The sequence below is a fragment of the Trachinotus anak genome, unplaced genomic scaffold, assembly GCF_046630095.1.
Source record: "Trachinotus anak isolate AG129_WGS33_773 ecotype Australia unplaced genomic scaffold, CSIRO_AGI_Tana_v1 ptg000005l, whole genome shotgun sequence".
NCBI lineage: Eukaryota > Metazoa > Chordata > Actinopteri > Carangiformes > Carangidae > Trachinotus > Trachinotus anak.
In genome coordinates, this window is record NW_027273856.1 from 26,072,119 (window position 1) to 26,091,700 (window position 19,582).

General features: G+C 40.7%; 1 protein-coding gene across 1 annotated transcript in view; it reads left to right on the forward strand.

Annotated features, from left to right (window-relative positions):
* The window catches only part of mthfd1l (methylenetetrahydrofolate dehydrogenase (NADP+ dependent) 1 like), a 36,906-nt gene that overhangs the window by 12,230 nt on the left and 5,094 nt on the right, over positions 1–19,582 (forward strand). The window contains exons 19-26 of the mRNA XM_071479348.1: positions 1,154–1,222; positions 5,165–5,276; positions 11,136–11,275; positions 12,520–12,561; positions 14,544–14,647; positions 14,810–14,987; positions 16,203–16,310; positions 16,454–16,606. Of these exons, the coding sequence (XP_071335449.1) occupies positions 1,154–1,222; positions 5,165–5,276; positions 11,136–11,275; positions 12,520–12,561; positions 14,544–14,647; positions 14,810–14,987; positions 16,203–16,310; positions 16,454–16,606 (906 nt within the window). The remainder of the gene's footprint in view (positions 1–1,153; positions 1,223–5,164; positions 5,277–11,135; positions 11,276–12,519; positions 12,562–14,543; positions 14,648–14,809; positions 14,988–16,202; positions 16,311–16,453; positions 16,607–19,582) is intronic.

Genomic DNA, 19,582 nt, shown 5'->3' on the forward strand with positions numbered 1-19,582 from the left:
ATGCGTTGACAGGTACTACATTTTTGATGTTGAAAATTGTACAGTAGTACATACCGGTGGGAGTCTTTCCCACTGTGGGAAATAAGAGTGGCTTCAGCAGTTTCCATTAAATCCCATTTCATAATAAAAGGATTTTGGCAGAACTTGAGAAAACACAACAAACAGAAACTGAAGAAAATATCAGAAAAAAACTCTGCCACTTTAACAGCAGATATGTGGCATAAATAATAGTCCTGTAAATGCAGAAAACACGCACAGATAAACAAAAGTCCAACATACTGTAACACAGTTAACACTATTTATTTTTGTTTTAACATTATTATAGTATGATTCTGATATTATTGGAGGTACTGGCTTTGCATCACTAGCAGGTTGTGAAGTTGTTCTTAATCTTTGATATTTGCTTGTGTTTTCCTGAGCTGCAGTGTGTTGAGCTCTCTCACTCTCTGAGTTTGCAGAGTAACAAAAACACAAGCAGTGATTAAGACAAATCTTGTGTGTTTTCGTGTGTGTACAGAACCTCTTTATTTACCATTATATGGTCTCTACTATTCTTTTTACTTTTTCTGTCAAACTTTTAACTTGGAAATTTCCCATTTTCCCCCCTCACTCCAAACCTTATACAGTACCACTTCCCCCTTTCAAAACATTGTGTAATCTGCTGTAGGTGTAACCTGTGATTAAGACGTTAGTCAGACTTTTCGCGCCTCTCACCAGATCCATCTGTGGGGTCAGCTGGCTGTGGTTTCCCACAGAAAACTGCAGCCTGTGTTGTTTCAGAGTGGCACAGGAGGATCCCCTATAAAGTTACATTAGTCTGGTTAGTCAGGATGCAAAAACACACCACACCTCAAGAGCCAGACCCAGTGGGAATATGGTGTATGACTGTGCTTACACTGTATGTGTGCTAGTGTGCCCAGATTGCTGACAAGGCATGTTTTGGGACACAAGCTTACTTGCAGTGTTACTGCATAAAGGACAGAGGACCTACCAATGGACTGAACCATTGCCATTTATCATCTATAACACTTTGAGTTTTCTTTACACCAATATCCGTTGTTTGTATGAGTGAGGCTAATTTTTGGTCTGAATCTTGATGACCTGTTCTGGTCTCTAACCACCACCCTCGTATTTCTTTCTTCCTCCCTGTCAGGGCGTGAGTGGAGCTCTGGCGGTGTTAATGAAAGATGCCATCAAGCCCACATTGATGCAGACCCTTGAGGTGAGACCCGCACGTAACCCCACTTAAATAGTCATTATCCTGCTCTTCTGAGGAATATGTCGTAGAATAAATAGGCTGGCTGTCCACAGGGGAATGGAAAGCGTGGACTAAACCTACCTCTACCTCTGCTGTCAGAGAAAAGAAAAGAAGCACTCCACTGAGAGCTTTTAAGAAAGGATGATAGATTGACCTTTTCCTCCCTTGGCTCTTTATCTTAATAGCAGTTTAGCAGTGTGCAGAGGACAGCAGGTAGAGCTCTCAGACAGGAGGCCACCCGCTCCAGATTCATACAACTGTCCCTAAGGAACCTGTTTAATGTGGGTGTGACGACTTAAACCATAACTGTGCCTCCCACAACATCTGGTTTTCATTGAACATATGAAACGAATAGACATGTGATCACACAGGCACATAAACAATTCTTGTATGTGCACAAACACACACATGCACATAAGTGACCCTAAGCTGTCCCTGTACTAGAGGGAAAGCACCCAACCCTCAAGGTGTGATGGATGGAGAAATGGAGGGGGAGTGGAGTTTGAGGGTCATTGCATTAAAAGACAACACCCTGAGCATCTCATCTGCTTTCTATTACACCCGGAACCTAATTAATGGAAGCACCAAGATTATGAACTACAACCCCCGTTTACTAACTTCACTAAGGGGTGAGAATGTGAGATTTGTCAACAGGTATAAATAAGAGTGGGAGAAAAACAATTTCCATTGTTTGAAGAAAAACTGTTATAAACACAAACAAATTGTTGGATTATATAAAACAGCTTTTAAGAGATGAAATAATAACACTGTAAGTGTGGTGTACTGGTATATAGCCCAGGATATGATTAGTCAAGTAATTCATTAGCTGATAGACAGAAAATTGATTGGCAAATATATTGTCAATATCCTTTACGAATACGCCATTACTGTTTAAAAATACTTTTGTTTTTTTTGTGTTTCTATTTTATCTGTAGAATTGGTCAAATTGTTACAAATGTTCTTTTTCTCACTATAGAGATACAGCTTATTATTTACTCACCAGGCATATTGTTTGACATGGTTTCCAAACTGGGGTCAGTAAATAATGTTGGTACGCTTCTGATAACAGCTTTGTCTTTGTTTTGTTGTTGTAGAGCTTTTTTCCGTTTGTTTGTTCTTTGTTGGTTTTGAACAGAAAGCTTGATTACATGGCTATTGGGTGGGTAAAATAAATAGACTGCCCGAGATTGGGTGTTTTCAAGGGTGTAGAGGGGGTGGAGTGTTACATTCAGCAGAGATTTGGTTTCTTTATGTTTTTTTGGAGGAAGCATTGTGACCCTGTTGTGTGCAACTGTTTCCTGTGTGGGTTTCCTGTGATTTTGGTCAGGGAACTGGTATCGGGACCAACGGGGCCTCAGAGCTCCATGAGAATTTTCCATCGAGCTTGACCGCCTGTGCTCTTTGTGCCCTCTCCACTTGTGACTGTGTGTGTTGAATGGACACAGACAAGAATAGAGCTGGCATATGGAAGCTGGTGTGTGTTGTGTTTGTGTGATAGAGTTTGCATTTCTGTGTTCTTCCAGATGAGGCAGGGTTTTGAGGAAACATAGCACAAGAGGAAAAGGGATAGTTTTTGAACCCAAACCCTTGTGTACGTGTCTATTAAGCAGACCTCAGTCATTCTGTGCGTCTTTCAAACATCCTGTCTACGTGGACTTTCACAGAACAACGGCATGCATCTTTCTTGGGGAGAGGGAGTAGAGCATAGTCGAGACAGTCCAGCCTGGGACTCCAGGCTTTCAGGCGTGAGTCCTTCTACTCGCTGAAAATCTTAGCTGGGAATATTTTATGTGTGTGACACTCTTCTGTAGCTGCTATGATGGACAGCACAAGAGAGCCACTAGAAGAGGAAGTAGTGAAATGATCTCCATCTTCCTGTTATTGTTCATCTCTTTTCCCAGTCTTCATTATCCTCTTGTCCACCAATTGAAGAGGTGACACTTTGGACTTGTCATTTATTTCCACTGTCATCACCCTGTTGTGGCTTATTTATTTCCTGAATGGCTCTCCCTCCTGTACGGATGTGGAAAGAGTGAAACGTGTGTACGGGGTCAAGTTAAAGTGCGGTAATGGATGATGAGTGTTGTCTTTCCATTGGAATAGAGAAAAGAACATGTTATTGAATGAGTAACAATACTAAAAGGATGTTTTTTTGTCATTATATTGTGCCATTTTTCCCTCGTTTTCCTCTCACTTTGCTCTTTTTTTCATGTGTACTCTCTCTGTCTTTATGCAGTTTGATGCTGCTGTAATCCGAACTACTACTTTACATAGACAAATATACAACTGGCAGCATTTGACGGAGCCTTGTTAAAATGGTTGATTTACTCCCCGAATTGGAGGCTGTTTATGCAGGCCGAGGGAGAGGTATGCAAACAAAAGCTTAGAAAATCGCACAAGGCCTTCCCATCCTTCCTTTTTCCTCCTTCTCAAGGAATTTGCAGGCAACGTAACAATGGGTCAGTTGCCCCTCCCCCCCAATTTTCTTCTCTCATGAGTGCAGTGCAAGGATTGTGATCTTGAGAAGATCCAACTGTATTCTTTGAAGCCTTGCCTCATGTTAGCTGGATGCTGTAAACAATCTTTGAATAATAACACAAACGACTCCAACAATAGAGACACACACGGCAGCTGCAAAAACTAAACGGCCGACTGATCCTGGGTACGACATCAATATGGTGCAAAGTACATATCACATGACATGTGAAAGTATTAATGTGAAAAAAAACTATTATGTTCTTTAGATAAAAATGAAAATACTTTTCCCACATTATAAGACAAAAATGTCTGAAGGACAAAGTAAAGTATATTCAAAGAAACTATGTCCTATAGAAATCCTCCATTTTACATTTATATGTGTACATAAGATATTTGTATCTACTGATTCATTCGAATATCAGCTTTATGCCATCCCACAATTGTAGGAGGTCTATTGATCCATGATCGACCTGTGAGTCTGAGAGTACTGAACAGGCTACTTTGATGAGAGCCTTTAATATAAGACCTGGGTAACAGTGAAACTGATACTGAGGTTATGACTAAAGCCAGGCATTAAGATTCAAGTAAGATTTACCAAATTTACCAGTTTTACCTGTACTAATAATACATGTCCACATAAAGTACCTGTAACTCCGCCTCCACTCGACATTTTGAGCACATTGCTGTGAAGTCTCTGGTTTTGTTATGGAATCTCTGAAATTTCCGTATTTGTACTGATGTTGTTTCTTCTATTGTTAGATTGAAGTCATCGTTCCACATATATGGTAGACAGTCTGAATTTGTGTTCTTAACAAAGTTAAGTTCAACATACTAATGAGTGAGAACTAATTTCTTACATCTCCCCTGAAGTAAATGTTCAAACTGCCAAAGCTCTACTTTTATAAATTAGACCTTTTCACATTTACATCTGTGAATACTGAGCATATGACGTGTGTTTTTTGCATTTTTCATTGTCTCCCTGTTGTGTTTATTTTCATGCTTGTGGAGTTAATCACTTTGTAAATGTAAACTGAAAATAATTGTGCTGGCCCGAGTGTCTGCAAGATACAGACACCTGCACTTGAAGTGCTTGTGGTGTGTGTGTGTGCGTGTGTGTGTGTGTGTGTGTGTGTGTGTCCAGCCCTTAGGGAGTAATCCAAAGCAGCAGGGGAAGGAAGCCTGGCCCACAGTCAGGCCAGCATGCCAGTCCACTGCCTCTTAACTTGTGCCTACTGTTTAGACAAACATGGTGCCAGCCAAAGTGCATCCACACTTCAATATTTATCCTGGATGTTTGACTGAAAGATGTTGGATTTAGTATGAAAGAACTGTTTAGTCCTTATTTAACTTCGGTGGGGTGGGTTGCTGTGGGTTGCACTGTTTGCTCAACTCCTCCTGTATGTTTGTGTTCCCCTCTTATTGTGGCAGGGTACGCCAGTGTTTGTCCATGCTGGGCCCTTTGCCAACATCGCCCATGGCAACTCCTCGGTACTGGCAGACAAGCTGGCCTTGAAGTTGGTTGGACGGGACGGCTTTGTGGGTAAGAGCACACCGTCTGTGCATACAGATCACACACATAAGCCAAGGCAGATGCACAACCACAAAACATTTGGGGATGACAGTCAATGAAACGTTAACTGTAGCGTCTAGGTGTCCCAGATGTGGAGGGATTCAAGGCCTAAGCTTCCTTAACAAGGCAGATTAAACTATATTTTACAATTTACTCCAGTCATGAACTTCAGATCGGTCCTCTGCTGTTGTGACCTTTGGCCTACATTCATCTTAGTTCTGGTTCTGGCTCTGTTCTACCTGCCTCTAGTTGACTGCTGTGCTGCTCTGGTGTCCCGCTCTTGCATAACTTTCAAGGAAACTGGTGGAAAGATTGCATTTAAAAAAAAAAAAAAAAAAAAAAAAAAAAAAAAAAAACATAGGAGAGAGGAAGGAAGCAGGCTGATAATCTTAAGAGCCCCTGGAATGCTTTAGAGTAAACCACACTAATCCCTTCAACGTCAAAGCATACTTGAGTATTTCCACTTTTATCTGTCCATCTGTCCCGCTGCTCTCTTTCTGTCTTCATTTACTTTGGACATGGAAATATGTTTGGAATGCGAGTTTGTGGGTTTTGTCAGGTGCATTTGATGTACATGCAAATCTCCTCAAGGCTTGTATTTATGTGTATGTGAGGCATGTTTTCTAGGGTGAGGGCAATAACAGGTAAAAGGAGAGGGGTGACATTAACGCAGGCTGTCATCTATGAGCTGGGAAAATGTGTAGGCAGCGTGGGCAGAGAGTTGGGTTTCACAACACTGGCGCAGAGAAGCAGGGAGCCTCGTACGTGTTTTTAAACCTCCACCCCACTTGTTTTCCATCTGTCTGTCTCCTTCCCTCCCTTCCCTGTCTGTGTGTTTGTTACCTGACTCTCAGGTATGCTAAGAACTCAACCTCCCTCCTTTTTCTCCCCCAGCAGCTGGGATGCATGTACCCCCCCCCACACCCCACCTTTTACTCTCCCACTCCCTCCCCTTAGTTCTTTTCCCTGATGCTACAGATGTTCTTTTAGCTGAAATCACTGAAAAGATACAGCAGTCATTAAGATAATGACTATTTCTGCAAACATAACCTGGTCAGCTTTTTGTATGATCTAGATTATCATCAAGTTAAAGGTTCATTTTTGACTTATTACAAGTTGGGCCCTATGTATGTGTTATGGCTTTCATTTCTCTTGGTCATGGAAAAATTGTACTTAACAAAGAAATTGCTAAGAAATTTTGGAACAAAGTGATGGCGGCACGGGGTAAGAAAGCAAACAATTTAGCTCGATTATCTAAACCACTTTATTTGGAGGTGAAACAGGAAGGGCACTTGAAATGTTGGTAGTAATCCCTCATTGCACAGGCAAACTCATACAACTACAGGGAGTCCGTTAGCTTCAAGTTAAACCAGGATAGTCTAGAACTATAATGGATTCACAATGGACTATGTTTTTGTTAATAATTTTATAGTTCACCTTTGTTTTGTTTTCGGAATGTTTGGCTAACCTGAGGGTTTATTTTAAAGCTGCTCTGATCAATATCTTTGTACTAACAATGGATCAAATGACTATGCCTAATGTGCAAGGCGTAACTCGTACTGACAAACCCTGCACACTACCTACCCACAACAGTCAGAGTTAGTGACTGTTTGGTGAAGACAGTAGAGCATTTAGCAGCTGAATAGCCAGATATCTTTCTCAGGAGTTGGTGGAAACCAAACAAAAACCAAAATGAGTCTAAATATCAGACTTGTATTCACCAGGTGGTCAGAAATGCAACTCTAAATAGATGCTAATGTTGCTCCATGATTGCTGGATGTGTAAGTAAGCGACTGCTATATCAACTTAGTCAGGTGATAATATTTCTATAGTGTGTTAATGGTTTGTTTTCACTGCTAGTGCCCCTAAGGACCTTTTAATTCAGGTTTAACACTTGTATGATAGACGGATGGCTCCTGTTTCTTTCCCCATGTCGCCTCGAGTTAACAAAGATCTCGTTGCTATATTTCAGCAGTCAACTTGATGAGTGTAATGTTATTATAGGAGTGGATGGCACAGTGAAAAGTAATGGCCAAAACTACAAAAATTAGCTGTAATAAACTGGAATCATTCTTTGAGACTCGTTTAAGGACATCACCGTGTCTTAAATTAACATACGGTTCAGTTTAATTCAGTTTAAAGCTCCTCTCATGTGGCAAATGAAGCGCATGAACTCTTTGTGAACTCAGCGAGGGTTGTGAGGGTGTGTATGAACATACTCAGGGCCATGCTTCATCATGCTCAGTATTATTGTGGGGGTTTTCGAGTCAGTTTGGAATCTGGACTTAAAATGGAGAAATGCTGCTATCGGAGGGGGCTGCTCGGGGATGAATTCCTCTCGCCAGATGTGAGGGATTCCTGTATCATTAACAGTCTGGAGTATTGAACGTAGATAACCCCCTGATACTGACTTAGTGTAAGATTTCCCACACCGCAAAGCCTCCCCAAACCAGAGCAACAAATCATCTAGGCTTTTAGAGAAGTGACCGCAGAAAAATGACGATAACTCAGCATGTAAAATATTTTCAACCCCAAACTTATTGAGTCACAGTTTTTTGAAAGCATGTATATCCTGGTGATCTGAGGACTCAGGCACTGCTTCAACTTGTGTTTAAACATACAATTATCTTTTAAACTCAATTTATTCAGTAAGATTTTGTTGGACTCATTTCGGAGTATTGAATGATTTTGACCAACTGGTCATTAAGTCTCCTCCTGAGATGTATGTATGCAATGTTCATTTATGCCACTGCAAATGAAATGATAAATTCAGCCTTCATGTATTATGATGGTATGAATTCAGAAGTAATAGTACTGAAGAGATTAGTAGATTTGAACAATTACTTATACAACAGATAATTAATGAACAACAATTTTCAAGATCAATTCATCATTTAAGTTACAGGCCATGGTTTAAAAAAAAAGTATAGGATTGATTTGTTGGTTTTCTCAGTTTTATTATTGTAAATTAGATATTTTGGATTTTGACAGTTGTTCAGACAAAGCAAATCATGATTCATTGAAAAAATAATCAACAGATTAATCAATAATAAAGAATAATCATTAGTTATAGCCCTACGCTGAGGTAAAGCATAGTTCATTATGGAAAATTCTTAACAGGAAGTAGGTGGTCGTGTTGATCTAGCCTACTTTCCCGCGTTTTTGTTCATGTTTTTCTTGGCCAGGGTGCTGGTACCAATGCTTTGACACCATTCAGCTCTCTCTCTTTCTCTGGAACCATTTTCCAACAACATCAACCTTTTCTCCCCCTCCTGCTCTCTGGGCAGTTCAAGGTTGTCACACAGAACAGGAAGCTTGCAAGTGTTTCCTCACGACATCCTCTGGGGTCACTCTCCTGCTCGGTGTAATGTGATGGGAGAGAGCGCGTTGTGTTTGAGGTTTTTTTCCCATTCTTTTCTCTCTGAATATGCTTTGCTCTGACTTATTATGCATGAGCGGTATGAGTCCTCCTGTAATCACACAATTTGTGGAAATATACATAAATACTGTGTCTAAGGCTGCGATTTATATTGGCAGCCTGGTTCAGCACACAGAGCCAAAGCTCCAGCGTGGCGCTAATGAGAAACACTACACTCTGTCAGAGGTCTGTGACCAAACAAAGTCTAGTTACAGTCTTGTGCTCATCCCTCAGGCTTTATTTGTTGCTCTTTACTCAGAGAGACTTGTTAAGAGATGACGCAGCCAAGGCCCTGAAACCACAGTTTCTACTTAACATTAATATTGTCTTTTATATAAGAAAAAACTGTTCAGTCCTAGTAATAAGATTGGGTTTTTTTTTTTCTTTTTCACCATTCTCCTCATTACTCTCTCTCTTTCTGCCTCTGTTCGCTCTCCTTCCCTTCCTGGAACTCTTTTTACTCTTTCGTCTCGGGGGAAATAAATTGTATTTTAATACAGAGAACCTAACAAAGCAGAATGATGCATTTCTTTATGGAAACACTTGTTTTCTCACTGAAGCCTCAGAGACTTGAGTGTCACACACAAACACTTTAAGCTACAGTGAATTACTCTTTTCTTACCAAAGACCACATGTGTATGATGGTCTCCTGTAACCAAACTTTTTCTTGTGTGTTGAATTCCAGTAAAATGAAAGATAATTTTATTTACCTCTATTTAATTTTTACATCTAGAACCAATATATAAAAAAGTATATAAATATGATTAATTCCTGGAACTATGATGGTGATAGATAAAATCTGTGCACATACACAAGCATTCAAATGACATAGACATCATTTATCATATTAATTTAGTTTGTTTCCTGACATGTGTACATTATCATCCTGTTAATTAAATTGAATGTTAGCTGTTGGTCATTGAGTTCTATACACAGGCTGCCCACGCACAAAAACACATGTGTCACTCAACAACATACATCTGCCTGGTAATTTAGAGAAGAAGAAGATGGCTCAGAGGGAGTGGAGGGGGAGTCTGGGGAAGAGATGGCTACGGTTATGTTTAATGAGTCACTTTTGACCTGCTTCCCCAAGTGGGATATAACTTTTAAGTGAATAGAGTTTTATTAGCATGATAAAACAGTTATATCAATACTAAACCTTGACTATTAAAACAAACAAGCCTCTCAGTCTTTCTATTTTCTACCTCCTATATAACTGTATTTGATTCCTCCTCTCTCTCTCTCTGAATATCCTTGTTGACCTCAGTGTTATTAAATGATTTCATTTTCATCATAAGTGTGCCTTGTTTTCTCATTGAGCCTCATCTTGTTTTTTTTCCCCCCCACAGCTGTTTTTGGACAAGTTTTATTGGTCTTAAGGTTATAACATTAGACATTAAATGTTTGAAGTGCTTGTTTTAGCCCCCTGCTTTCAGTCAAGGTACTCATGAGTTCATCATTTTTTACCGTCAGTCACATTCTACTTGAGGGCTTTATTGGTATTCTCTGGTGGCCATAAAGAGTTCATGAAGCTCAGACTGGACTATAATGGTAATGTAAATAAATACTGCCTGGCAGGTTGAAACAGAGGAAGGGAACAGGATGTTGTAAATGTATTCAGATTAGCTTTCAAAGTCATACAAGTATCTCATTGATGCTTCGTTTTGGATTTTCAATACAAACACCAAACAAGCACTAGAGTTGTCTTAGGGGCCCAGCTGTTCTGGTGATGTACGTGCAGTTATTTTTTCCCCCACCAGGTTCAAATGGCAGTGTTCCCATTGGGGTAAGAACTCTGCAATAAATGGGGAATTACGACAGAAGTTGTCAAAGCCTCACTAAACAAGTTAGGTGTGAAATCAAGTTTAGTCTTCCTCTGAAATTTTAGTTTTGGCCACTGGAAAGCGTTTTACAACAATGGTGCCACACACATACACGCAGTCCCATACACACACACTTAACAGTAACAGGAAACCTTATCTTAACAAAGCCGTCATTCCAGGTGGACTATTTGCTTGGTTTGGAGCTTGTTCAAGAGGCCTCTGTGAAGGGGCATCCACATCAGAGGCCCTCTGTCTCTTTGAGAGCCCTGACAGTGAACCCATTACTCAATACGGCATTACTGTTCAGACAGAAACACAGTTGCACTCACTTCTTATTCCCATGATTCTCATGAACTGAGCTCACACGTGTATATTAAGTTATTTTGAGGTTATATTAAGTTAAACATGGTATTTAACATAAAGTAAAGAGGTAGATAGGATACAAGATTAACCACTCACCACTTACATTATGTTTATATCCTGACCTGAATCTTATTATACAGTCAAGAAGTTATTGGTAGATATATTAATATGCTGTATAGTTGTTTTCTTGAGCTGTGTATGAAAACATCCCGTCTGTTCACTCAGTGACTGAAGCTGGTTTCGGAGCTGACATCGGGATGGAGAAATTCTTCAACATCAAGTGTCGAGCGTCAGGCTTGAGGCCTAATGTGGTGGTGCTGGTTGCAACTGTCCGAGCACTGAAGATGCACGGAGGAGGTCCAAATGTAAGTTTCACAACACTGTTGCCAACACTATTTAAAAAAACTGTGGTCAACACAGTGAAATGTGTGAACTGCACTGGAAATGCACAGCTTTAAAATTACCTCCTGCCCTCTGAATGTTTTTCTCTCCATAATTCTTTGTTAAAATAGCACAGTGTGAACCCATACGTCATCTCTGATGTAGTGATCAGTAGTTCACTTTGTAGTAGTCAGTGACATAAATGTCTTCAACATCCTAAACTAGCATATGACACTGTTGTTTGCACAATCACAATTACCCCACACAAAACATAACATGCTTTTACTGGTCATGAAAAGAGCTTCTATGTTTTTGAGGAGCTGTAACTCAATAAAAGGATTAATTCGCCAGTTTATTGAGTCAGTGAAAGTTATCTTTGTATTCAAGTATAATTCAAGGCGATCTAGTCATATATTTATATAGTTATATAGAGCTTGACTTTACAGTTAACTCAAATGGTTAATGAACAGTCTCAACCATTTCTATAATAAACAATATCAACAAATCTCAACCCAACTGAAAATCTTTAACACATCCTTATCTCATTCTTTCCCTCGTCTATCCCACTTTCCCCACGTATTTTTCTGATGACGTCTCTTACTGTGTGTGTGTATCTCACTGACTGGCCCGAGTCGCAAGGATTAGCTGAGCAGCATCACGTGACCAGTGCTGTAAAAGCTAGAAAAGCTGCACTGGTTAGAATAGGAACGCTCTGTCATAATTTAATAATTCTCAGTAATTTACAGTTTATACGTCCGGGTCCAGATAGCACAGTGTCTGGGTCCAGATCTGGACCTCGGTCCACCTATTAGAAATGTGTAGGATGACCTGCTACTCTTCTGTACAGATGTTGAGAATAACAAATGCATGGTGCATACAGTATACTGTATGTGAAAACATAAAGGGCATCTCATGGCAAGACGACATTTCTGATAGCTCAGGCAAGAAACTTACAGATGTTTGGGCATTCCCCCATGAAAAAAACTTGCATTCATAAAATTAAAATGATTATAGAAAGGAAATTTGCTTAGAATTTCTTGGTATTTATTAGCTATTTATTGCTTCCTGTTTACTGAAATGTACGCTGCAAACTAACGGCAGTATTTGCTGGCTTTTCCATGGAAACATTAAAAAGAGGAACAAGGCAAGAAAACATCAGTTCCTTGTCGTGCTGAATGCAAGATGGCACTGAAGTGTGTGATTGTTTGTTGTTCTCGTCTGTTTTCAGGTGTCAGCCGGCGCACCTCTTCCTAAAGAGTACATCGATGAGGTAAGAGGATGGACACTAATATACATGCGTGGGCACAAGCATGCGCAAACACTAATAAGCATCGCCACTGTGGTGAAAAGATAAACAAGTGAGAGAACATTTTGAGCTGTGGATTTAGTGAGTTGTGCCATCAATTCCAATCAAGTTAAAATAATTGACTCTGACTGTTTTTATTACATTTAGTTGTAAAGGTTGAGCTGTTTTCAAGAAAAATAAAACCATTTAAACTAATTGGCCAATGCAAGACCTCACTTGTAAGATAAATCATGTTCTCATTAACATAACGCTATTTGGTGGTGTGTCTGTGTTTTTGAGTTAACTCGCAGCCGCAAGGATGACCTTGGGTGGCCGTACAGTATCTCTTAGTGTAGCTTTGTAGCCCTCGACATTCCCAGCATGTCCTTAGGGCCTCTTACTGCCCTGACCCTCTTTAAAGATATGAAGCATTAGGATCACCCTTGAGTTGCAGGGCGATAACTTACTGCACATTCATGCATTTGGACAACACAGCGAGCACAATATTGCATATCGCTTATCAAATCCTTTAGACTGGGTTTGTCCTTTGTGGTGTTTGTGGGGCAGGCTGGGAAATGAGCCATCATTTGACACATGTATAGAGATTTGTGTGTGATGCAATAAAGGAAGTTCCAGACTGTACTCAACCTATCTGCCTCAGGCCTCCAGCTGTGTTCTCACTGACATTTAATTCCCCACCCATATGCATAAATACATCGCCAATAACATGGTTATGGGCATTCATTCGATTAACAGCACAAATAGAGCCTTCTTCCGGGTATGTGGGCCCTACCACAGTGGAGGTGGGATTCTTTCTGTGTGTGTGTGTGTGTGTGTGTGTGTGTGTGTGTGTGTGTGTGTGTGTGTGTGTGTGTGTGTGCGCGCGTGTGCGTGTGTGCGTGTGTGCGTGTGCATGCATGCATATGTCCATATCTGGATAGAATCACTGGTCTCTGAGGCAGGTTCAGCTGAGTAAATAATGAAGCAGTATAAGTTAATTGTGAAGCTCTTAACGAGAACCAGAAGTACTGGAGGAAAACAGAGCCAGGGAAATGAATTTATGGGACCTGTACAGCCTTACTGCTCTGAGCCTGCGGCTGCACACACACACACACACACACACACACAGTTCAAGATTGGATTACTGTGGTCAAACTTGGAGTAGTTGAATGAATATGCTGTTAATGTGCTTCAGGGTAACTGGAGTTCTGCACATAATAGTATAAAATATGAGAAGGATTAATGAATAACCGTGCATACTGAAGTACATTACCAGACCCAGTATAATGACTCTAAATACTAACAATATACCACATCAAAGTTAGAGTAAAACTAATTGTTGTTAACAAGGTGAGTGGCATATATTCTGATTTAGCTATTAGTTTGGACAGCTCCAGCTAAATGGATAAATAGGAAATGAGGTCAATTAAACTAAGATTTCACTGGAATTACGGATTTCCTGTCATACCCTTCAAATTACATCTCTGCAAACTACTCAGCAGTGAAGGCAAAAGCAGAGTTCTCCAGGATTTTCCCTTTTTGTGCTGACAATGTAATAAAACCATCCTCAGTATGGTGTCGCATACTAAGCTGGGCTTTTAGCATTGCATTCTGCCTCCATTGGAAGAATACTTTAAATAGTGTTTGCCATTTTCATTGTGACACTAAATAATTGTTGGTGTAATAAGGGTAAATGGTCAATATCAAAGGAACCTCAATCGATTTTTAGGTAATTCTAATGGAATTAATGTGCCTGGACAGTAGAGATGTGACAGGAATCAAGATTGAAGAGAAATTGTGGGAGGAATCCTGAAGTTGCAGTTCCTTGTTGAAGTTTTGTCATGATGGCTAATATGTGGTTTGGTAGACAGCCAGCTGTAGTAAACTTTATAGGTTTTTTAAAATTTAGATTGAATTACAATCATGTATTCCTGACTTTTCTGTTTTTCCTATCTTTTTTTCTCCAGAATTTGAGCCTGGTTGCAGGCGGCTGTCATAGCAATCTCAGGAAGCAGATCGAGATCGCACATCTGTTTGGGGTACCAGTCGTGGTGGCGCTCAATGTCTTCAAGTAAGAAGCATACAGCCATATACATCTGCAAAAACACAATATTTGTGTAATATACAGTAATTTGATAGACTCAATAGTGTTTGGTTCATCTTATCCTCGAATACATAATTTGTTGTTATGGCCACCAAGCACTGTTAACATTTCCCACTGCTGATCTCTCAGGACAGACACCCAGGCAGAGATTGATCTTGTGTGTCAGATTGCAAAGGAGAGCGGAGCATCTGACGCGGTACCGTGTCACCACTGGGCGCAGGGTGGGCGAGGGTCTTTAATGCTGGCCCAGGCTGTGAACGAAGCTGCCAGCAGACCCAGCAACTTCCAGTTCCTGTACAACATAGAGGTCAGAGCTGAGCTCTTTTGTCTTTTTCTTAACTGATCATACCTAAGAATATTGAAAGGTACCTCATCCAATTGAATGTCTTTGCTTCATTGCTCCATGACAGGCAGTTATTATCCCTAACCCTACTTCTTCTGTATCTGTTTATAGTAAGTGATGATGTTGTCTTTGGGAGCAAAGCCAGAGAATGTATAGCTAAAGAAAGCTGGTTCAGATCAGCTGGTTTGAGTTAGTGATTTTGGGAAGTTGTGACGTAAATTAACTGATCCTATTACACTGACGTGTGTTCGTGTATGTCCTTGTGTGCACCTATTTAGCTAAGAGCGTCTTGCGCTCAAATGGTATGCGCCCTAACCACTCAACTACTGGGCCGCCCGACAGTGTTTTAATAGGAGCCGTATTTCCCAAGATGAGTGACAGTGGGGCAGTATGTGTGTGCAGTGCTCTGCTTCCACTCCCTGCAGGCATAGTGGGCGTGCCAACCATGTTTTATTGTCTCTCAGACGCATGCTGCAGCTTTCATGGTGATGGAAATGACTGCAATTACAAGCACTGTTTCCAACTGTCTGCACCTTGTCAACTAAGCAATGTGGCATTGTTTTGCTTACATAGCTAACAGTCAGGGTAAGCTTCCAGAGGCAAGAAAGCCCATCTGTAAAAGATGTTTCAAACCTACACAGACCAAAGGAGCCACCACTTCCAACTTGGCAAAGCATGTCACCGACAGACACGTGTAAACGCAATGTTCACACCACTAATATTGCTGTACCATAACTTGTAAACTGCCAAAAATCAGGCGCTTTAGTATGCAGATCGACAACCCCAGTTATAAATGATCAACACCAATAATACAATGGGGTCACAGAAACACAGAAATGAGCAAATCCCGGCCACTGTAACTTGATTTCAACACCTGTCAGGTAGTAGCATGTGCTCGTCTACGGTCTTGTGGCTTTCACAGTGGAAGTCTAAAATTTCACTGAGCCACTGTTCTAGTATTATAAAGATAATATTGAAAAAGATATTACCTGGCAAGTTATGGCTTAAGAGACTGACCTTGCAGATGTTGGACTGCAGAGACATCAATTGAAAGGTAGAATCGCAAGAATTGGAAAGTATAAGTCAAGTATGTCAAATGATTTAATTTACTCTGTTTAACTCTTATAACCCTGATGTCAGCCAGATGTGAATTCATTTCCACCTGTCCCTGTCTTGTAGATGCCGATAGCAGAGAAGATCAGAACAATTGCCCAGAAAGTGTACGGAGCTGATGACATCGAGCTGTCTCCAGCAGCAAAAGCCAAGATAGATTACTACAATCAACAGGTCAGATCACTGCTGCGACTACATAAACTGTCTCACACAAAGATAAGAGTCATGCAGCTCATCTCCTTTCTCTCTCTGTGTGCATCACTTTCTCTCCCACTCACACACACATCAAGCATTAAATTTCTTTTCCTTATAACCAGGGCTACGGATCATTGCCCATCTGCATGGCCAAGACCCACCTGTCCCTGTCCCACATGCCTGACAAGAAGGGTGCACCTACTGGATTTGTTTTGCCAATCAGAGAGGTCCGTGCTAGCATCGGGGCTGGCTTCATCTACCCACTCGTGGGAACGGTACGTGGTGTGCAACAGAACAGAAACTACAGGCTAATGCTAACTTATTATTAATCATATTTCACAGGTTTTTTAAAGGCGTTGTCACAAGACTGCAAATGTCTTCAAAGTGCATTTACTGTAATGTATGATAAACTGTTTGTGGCATTAGTGTCTGAGAAAGAGAAACAATGGCAAAATGGAGTCTCTGACCACACTGGACTGCAACACAAGCAGTATATTACACTCAAGTGTAAATGGCTCACTTGAAATGCACTAAATATAATGCATTTTCTACAAATACTAATATACTCATTCCATACCAACTCACCTAGGACCCCCCAATACATATCATGAGTTTTCTTGAAAAAAAAAATCAAGTGGAAACTTCTATTAAATTCATGGGACCTTGCAAAATCCTAAGGCTCAACTCCAAATATTTTTTTACTTATGAATTTATGACGTTTGACCCTCTGAGTTAAATTTTTGCAATTCATAGTATGTGTATTCTGAGGCTCACCATTTGCTTATTTTTCAGCAGAGTGGGTTTAAATTTGTACTGAACTTCCAAGAAACCCTTAGGATTATTTGCAACATGTATTCATGTAAATAGTTACTAACATACAAAGTGTTCAGTTTTATTATTTTTTAGTATTTAGTTTTTTGAGAAAATCCATGACATGAACTGGGGAAAAGAATGGAACGGGCCAATCATTTGCCATCATCTGTTTTACTCTTTCCGATCCCTTGCTTCTTGGCCTATATATTCCTAAAATAATCAATTAAAATCAGAATCACTCGGTGGATGGGGATGGACAAATGTGTGTTCAAACCTTAATGTCTGTCCAGTGAAGTGTCGAAGCAGCTATGAATGGCTATTTACTGCACAAGACACTGAATCTAATTTACCTCATCTAATCTAATCAACCTGGCGCCCTTCCTTTACCTTGTTACTGGAGTATCCAGCTCAAGCACCAATATCTCCTGCTGCTCACTTTGATCACTGAGGGTTGTACAGAGAAATTAAGTTCAGCTGCACTTGGTAAAAAGTTAATGTAAAGCCCAATCTGCAGTTCTGGCAAACCCCAACCTCTGTGGTGATTTATGATGAGGTGGTTTGTTGCTGTGGGGTTGAGCTACTCACCAGGAGGAGAAGTTTACATGTAAATTCAGGCACATTTTCAGAGTTATGTCATATGTTATTATAATGTTATTTCCATCACTCCTGACAGCTTTGTCGCCGTTTGTCCACATAGGATCATTAGTTCTTGCAGGTGCTGTGTTCCCTCATCCTTCCTCCTTCCCATGAGTTCATCTCTGAACAGTATTAATGGTTTTGCTACGTCCCCTGCTTTTCCTGAAACCATATTATTGTGCTGGTTAGAGCTGACTTGGGCTTGCAGGAACCTCTTGGTTGATGGACAGGAAGGAAGAGGCTTCCTTTCACCTCCCACTGTTTCACCAGCGTTCCCTGAGGGCTAGGCTTTGATAGGCTGAGGCAGAGGTGTCAAACTCCGGGCATGCTGGGAAGGGATAGCAGTGTCCTGGTGTGGCGTCTGTCCAGCCTCCCTGCCATGCCTTTGATCTGCTGTGGCCCGCGGAGCCACTGGCACGTTGACGACCCTTGAACTGTGACTCATAACCCGAAGGGAGTCTCCAAACAGTTATTTGAATTCTTTAGTTTAGCCTCTGTGTGCCAGGCAGATCCACAGATCCATTTTAAAGTTACAGAGAGCCAAGACCCTCCCTGTGTCCAGGTGTGCTTCTGTTTTTCTAGCCTCAGCCAGACAACTTTTCAAGTTATTTGTTTAAATGACAAGGTGCCAGAGTTTTAATGGATAGCGCATCAGTAAATCCTCACTAGAATATTGACAGAAATGCCCTGTATCATATATCAGATTTTTTTAAAGGCTATTAAAGTAAAATCTCTGTTAGGAAATGTGAGGGAAGTGGAACAAAAGCTGGCATAGAAAGGGGGCAGGACTGAGCATCTACATGATCTCTGCTGTCAGATGAACAAAATCTTTTCATCAGATTTGATTGAAAGTTTCAATTGTACTTTGCGTCTCTGAGTAATTGTTATTTCATAATGTTTTGCCATTTTTTTATTTAATAAAAACTGGTAACAGACCCTCAGGTCACACTTGACTTGAAGTAGCAAAACTCCTGAGGCGATGATGAGGGTGTGAGTATGAGAGGAGGGGGAGCTTTAGATGGAGGGCTGGGTAAAGGGTCTTCACAGGGTGAAGAATCAGGAAGGGGCTGATGTCACTCTTCAGATATGTGAGGGAGGGGTCGCAAGCAGAACAATAGATCTCTGTAGAGTTCATATCCCGTCAGAGCAACCTCCACTGCACCATTAAACCCCAACCAGTTCAGATTTATAAAAAGCCCCTCCCTGGTCATTCCACTTGGTCACAACTGGATAATGTTCGACAAGCTGTCCATTAGCTGTCTGTTACTGGGATTATATCTATGAAGGACAGCACACATGAGATGAAATTAGATCTTATTTTATTTTTGCTGACTTTGGTCATGTTAATGACGTAAAGTGCATCAAGTTGCATAGATCCAGTCTTGTGTTGATCTTTGAAACTGCCATCTACTTCCTCCTCACTGGAGGTAAAAGTAATGCTGGGATGAGTAAACAATTTACGCAGCATCACAATACAGTACATGTGACCACAGGAACTCATGTTGCTGTCTCAGCTACTTCCTAAACTTTATATTTCATTACTACGTTATATTGAATTCCCTGTGCCTTTAAATGACACTGATCACTCTTCACTTTAACCTGAGTCAAAACTAAGCAAAAAAAGTCTTAAACTTGTTTACAGCTTGTCACTGTGAAGTTCAAAGTACTTCCTTAGAGAAGCAGTGCGCTGTCACAGGTGAAAGTTAAAACTAAACCCATGAACTCTTGAATCTCATCACTCCAGCTCCACCTCTCCAGCAAGCCTGCAGTTTATCATTGATATATCACAGCCAAGAGTGGGA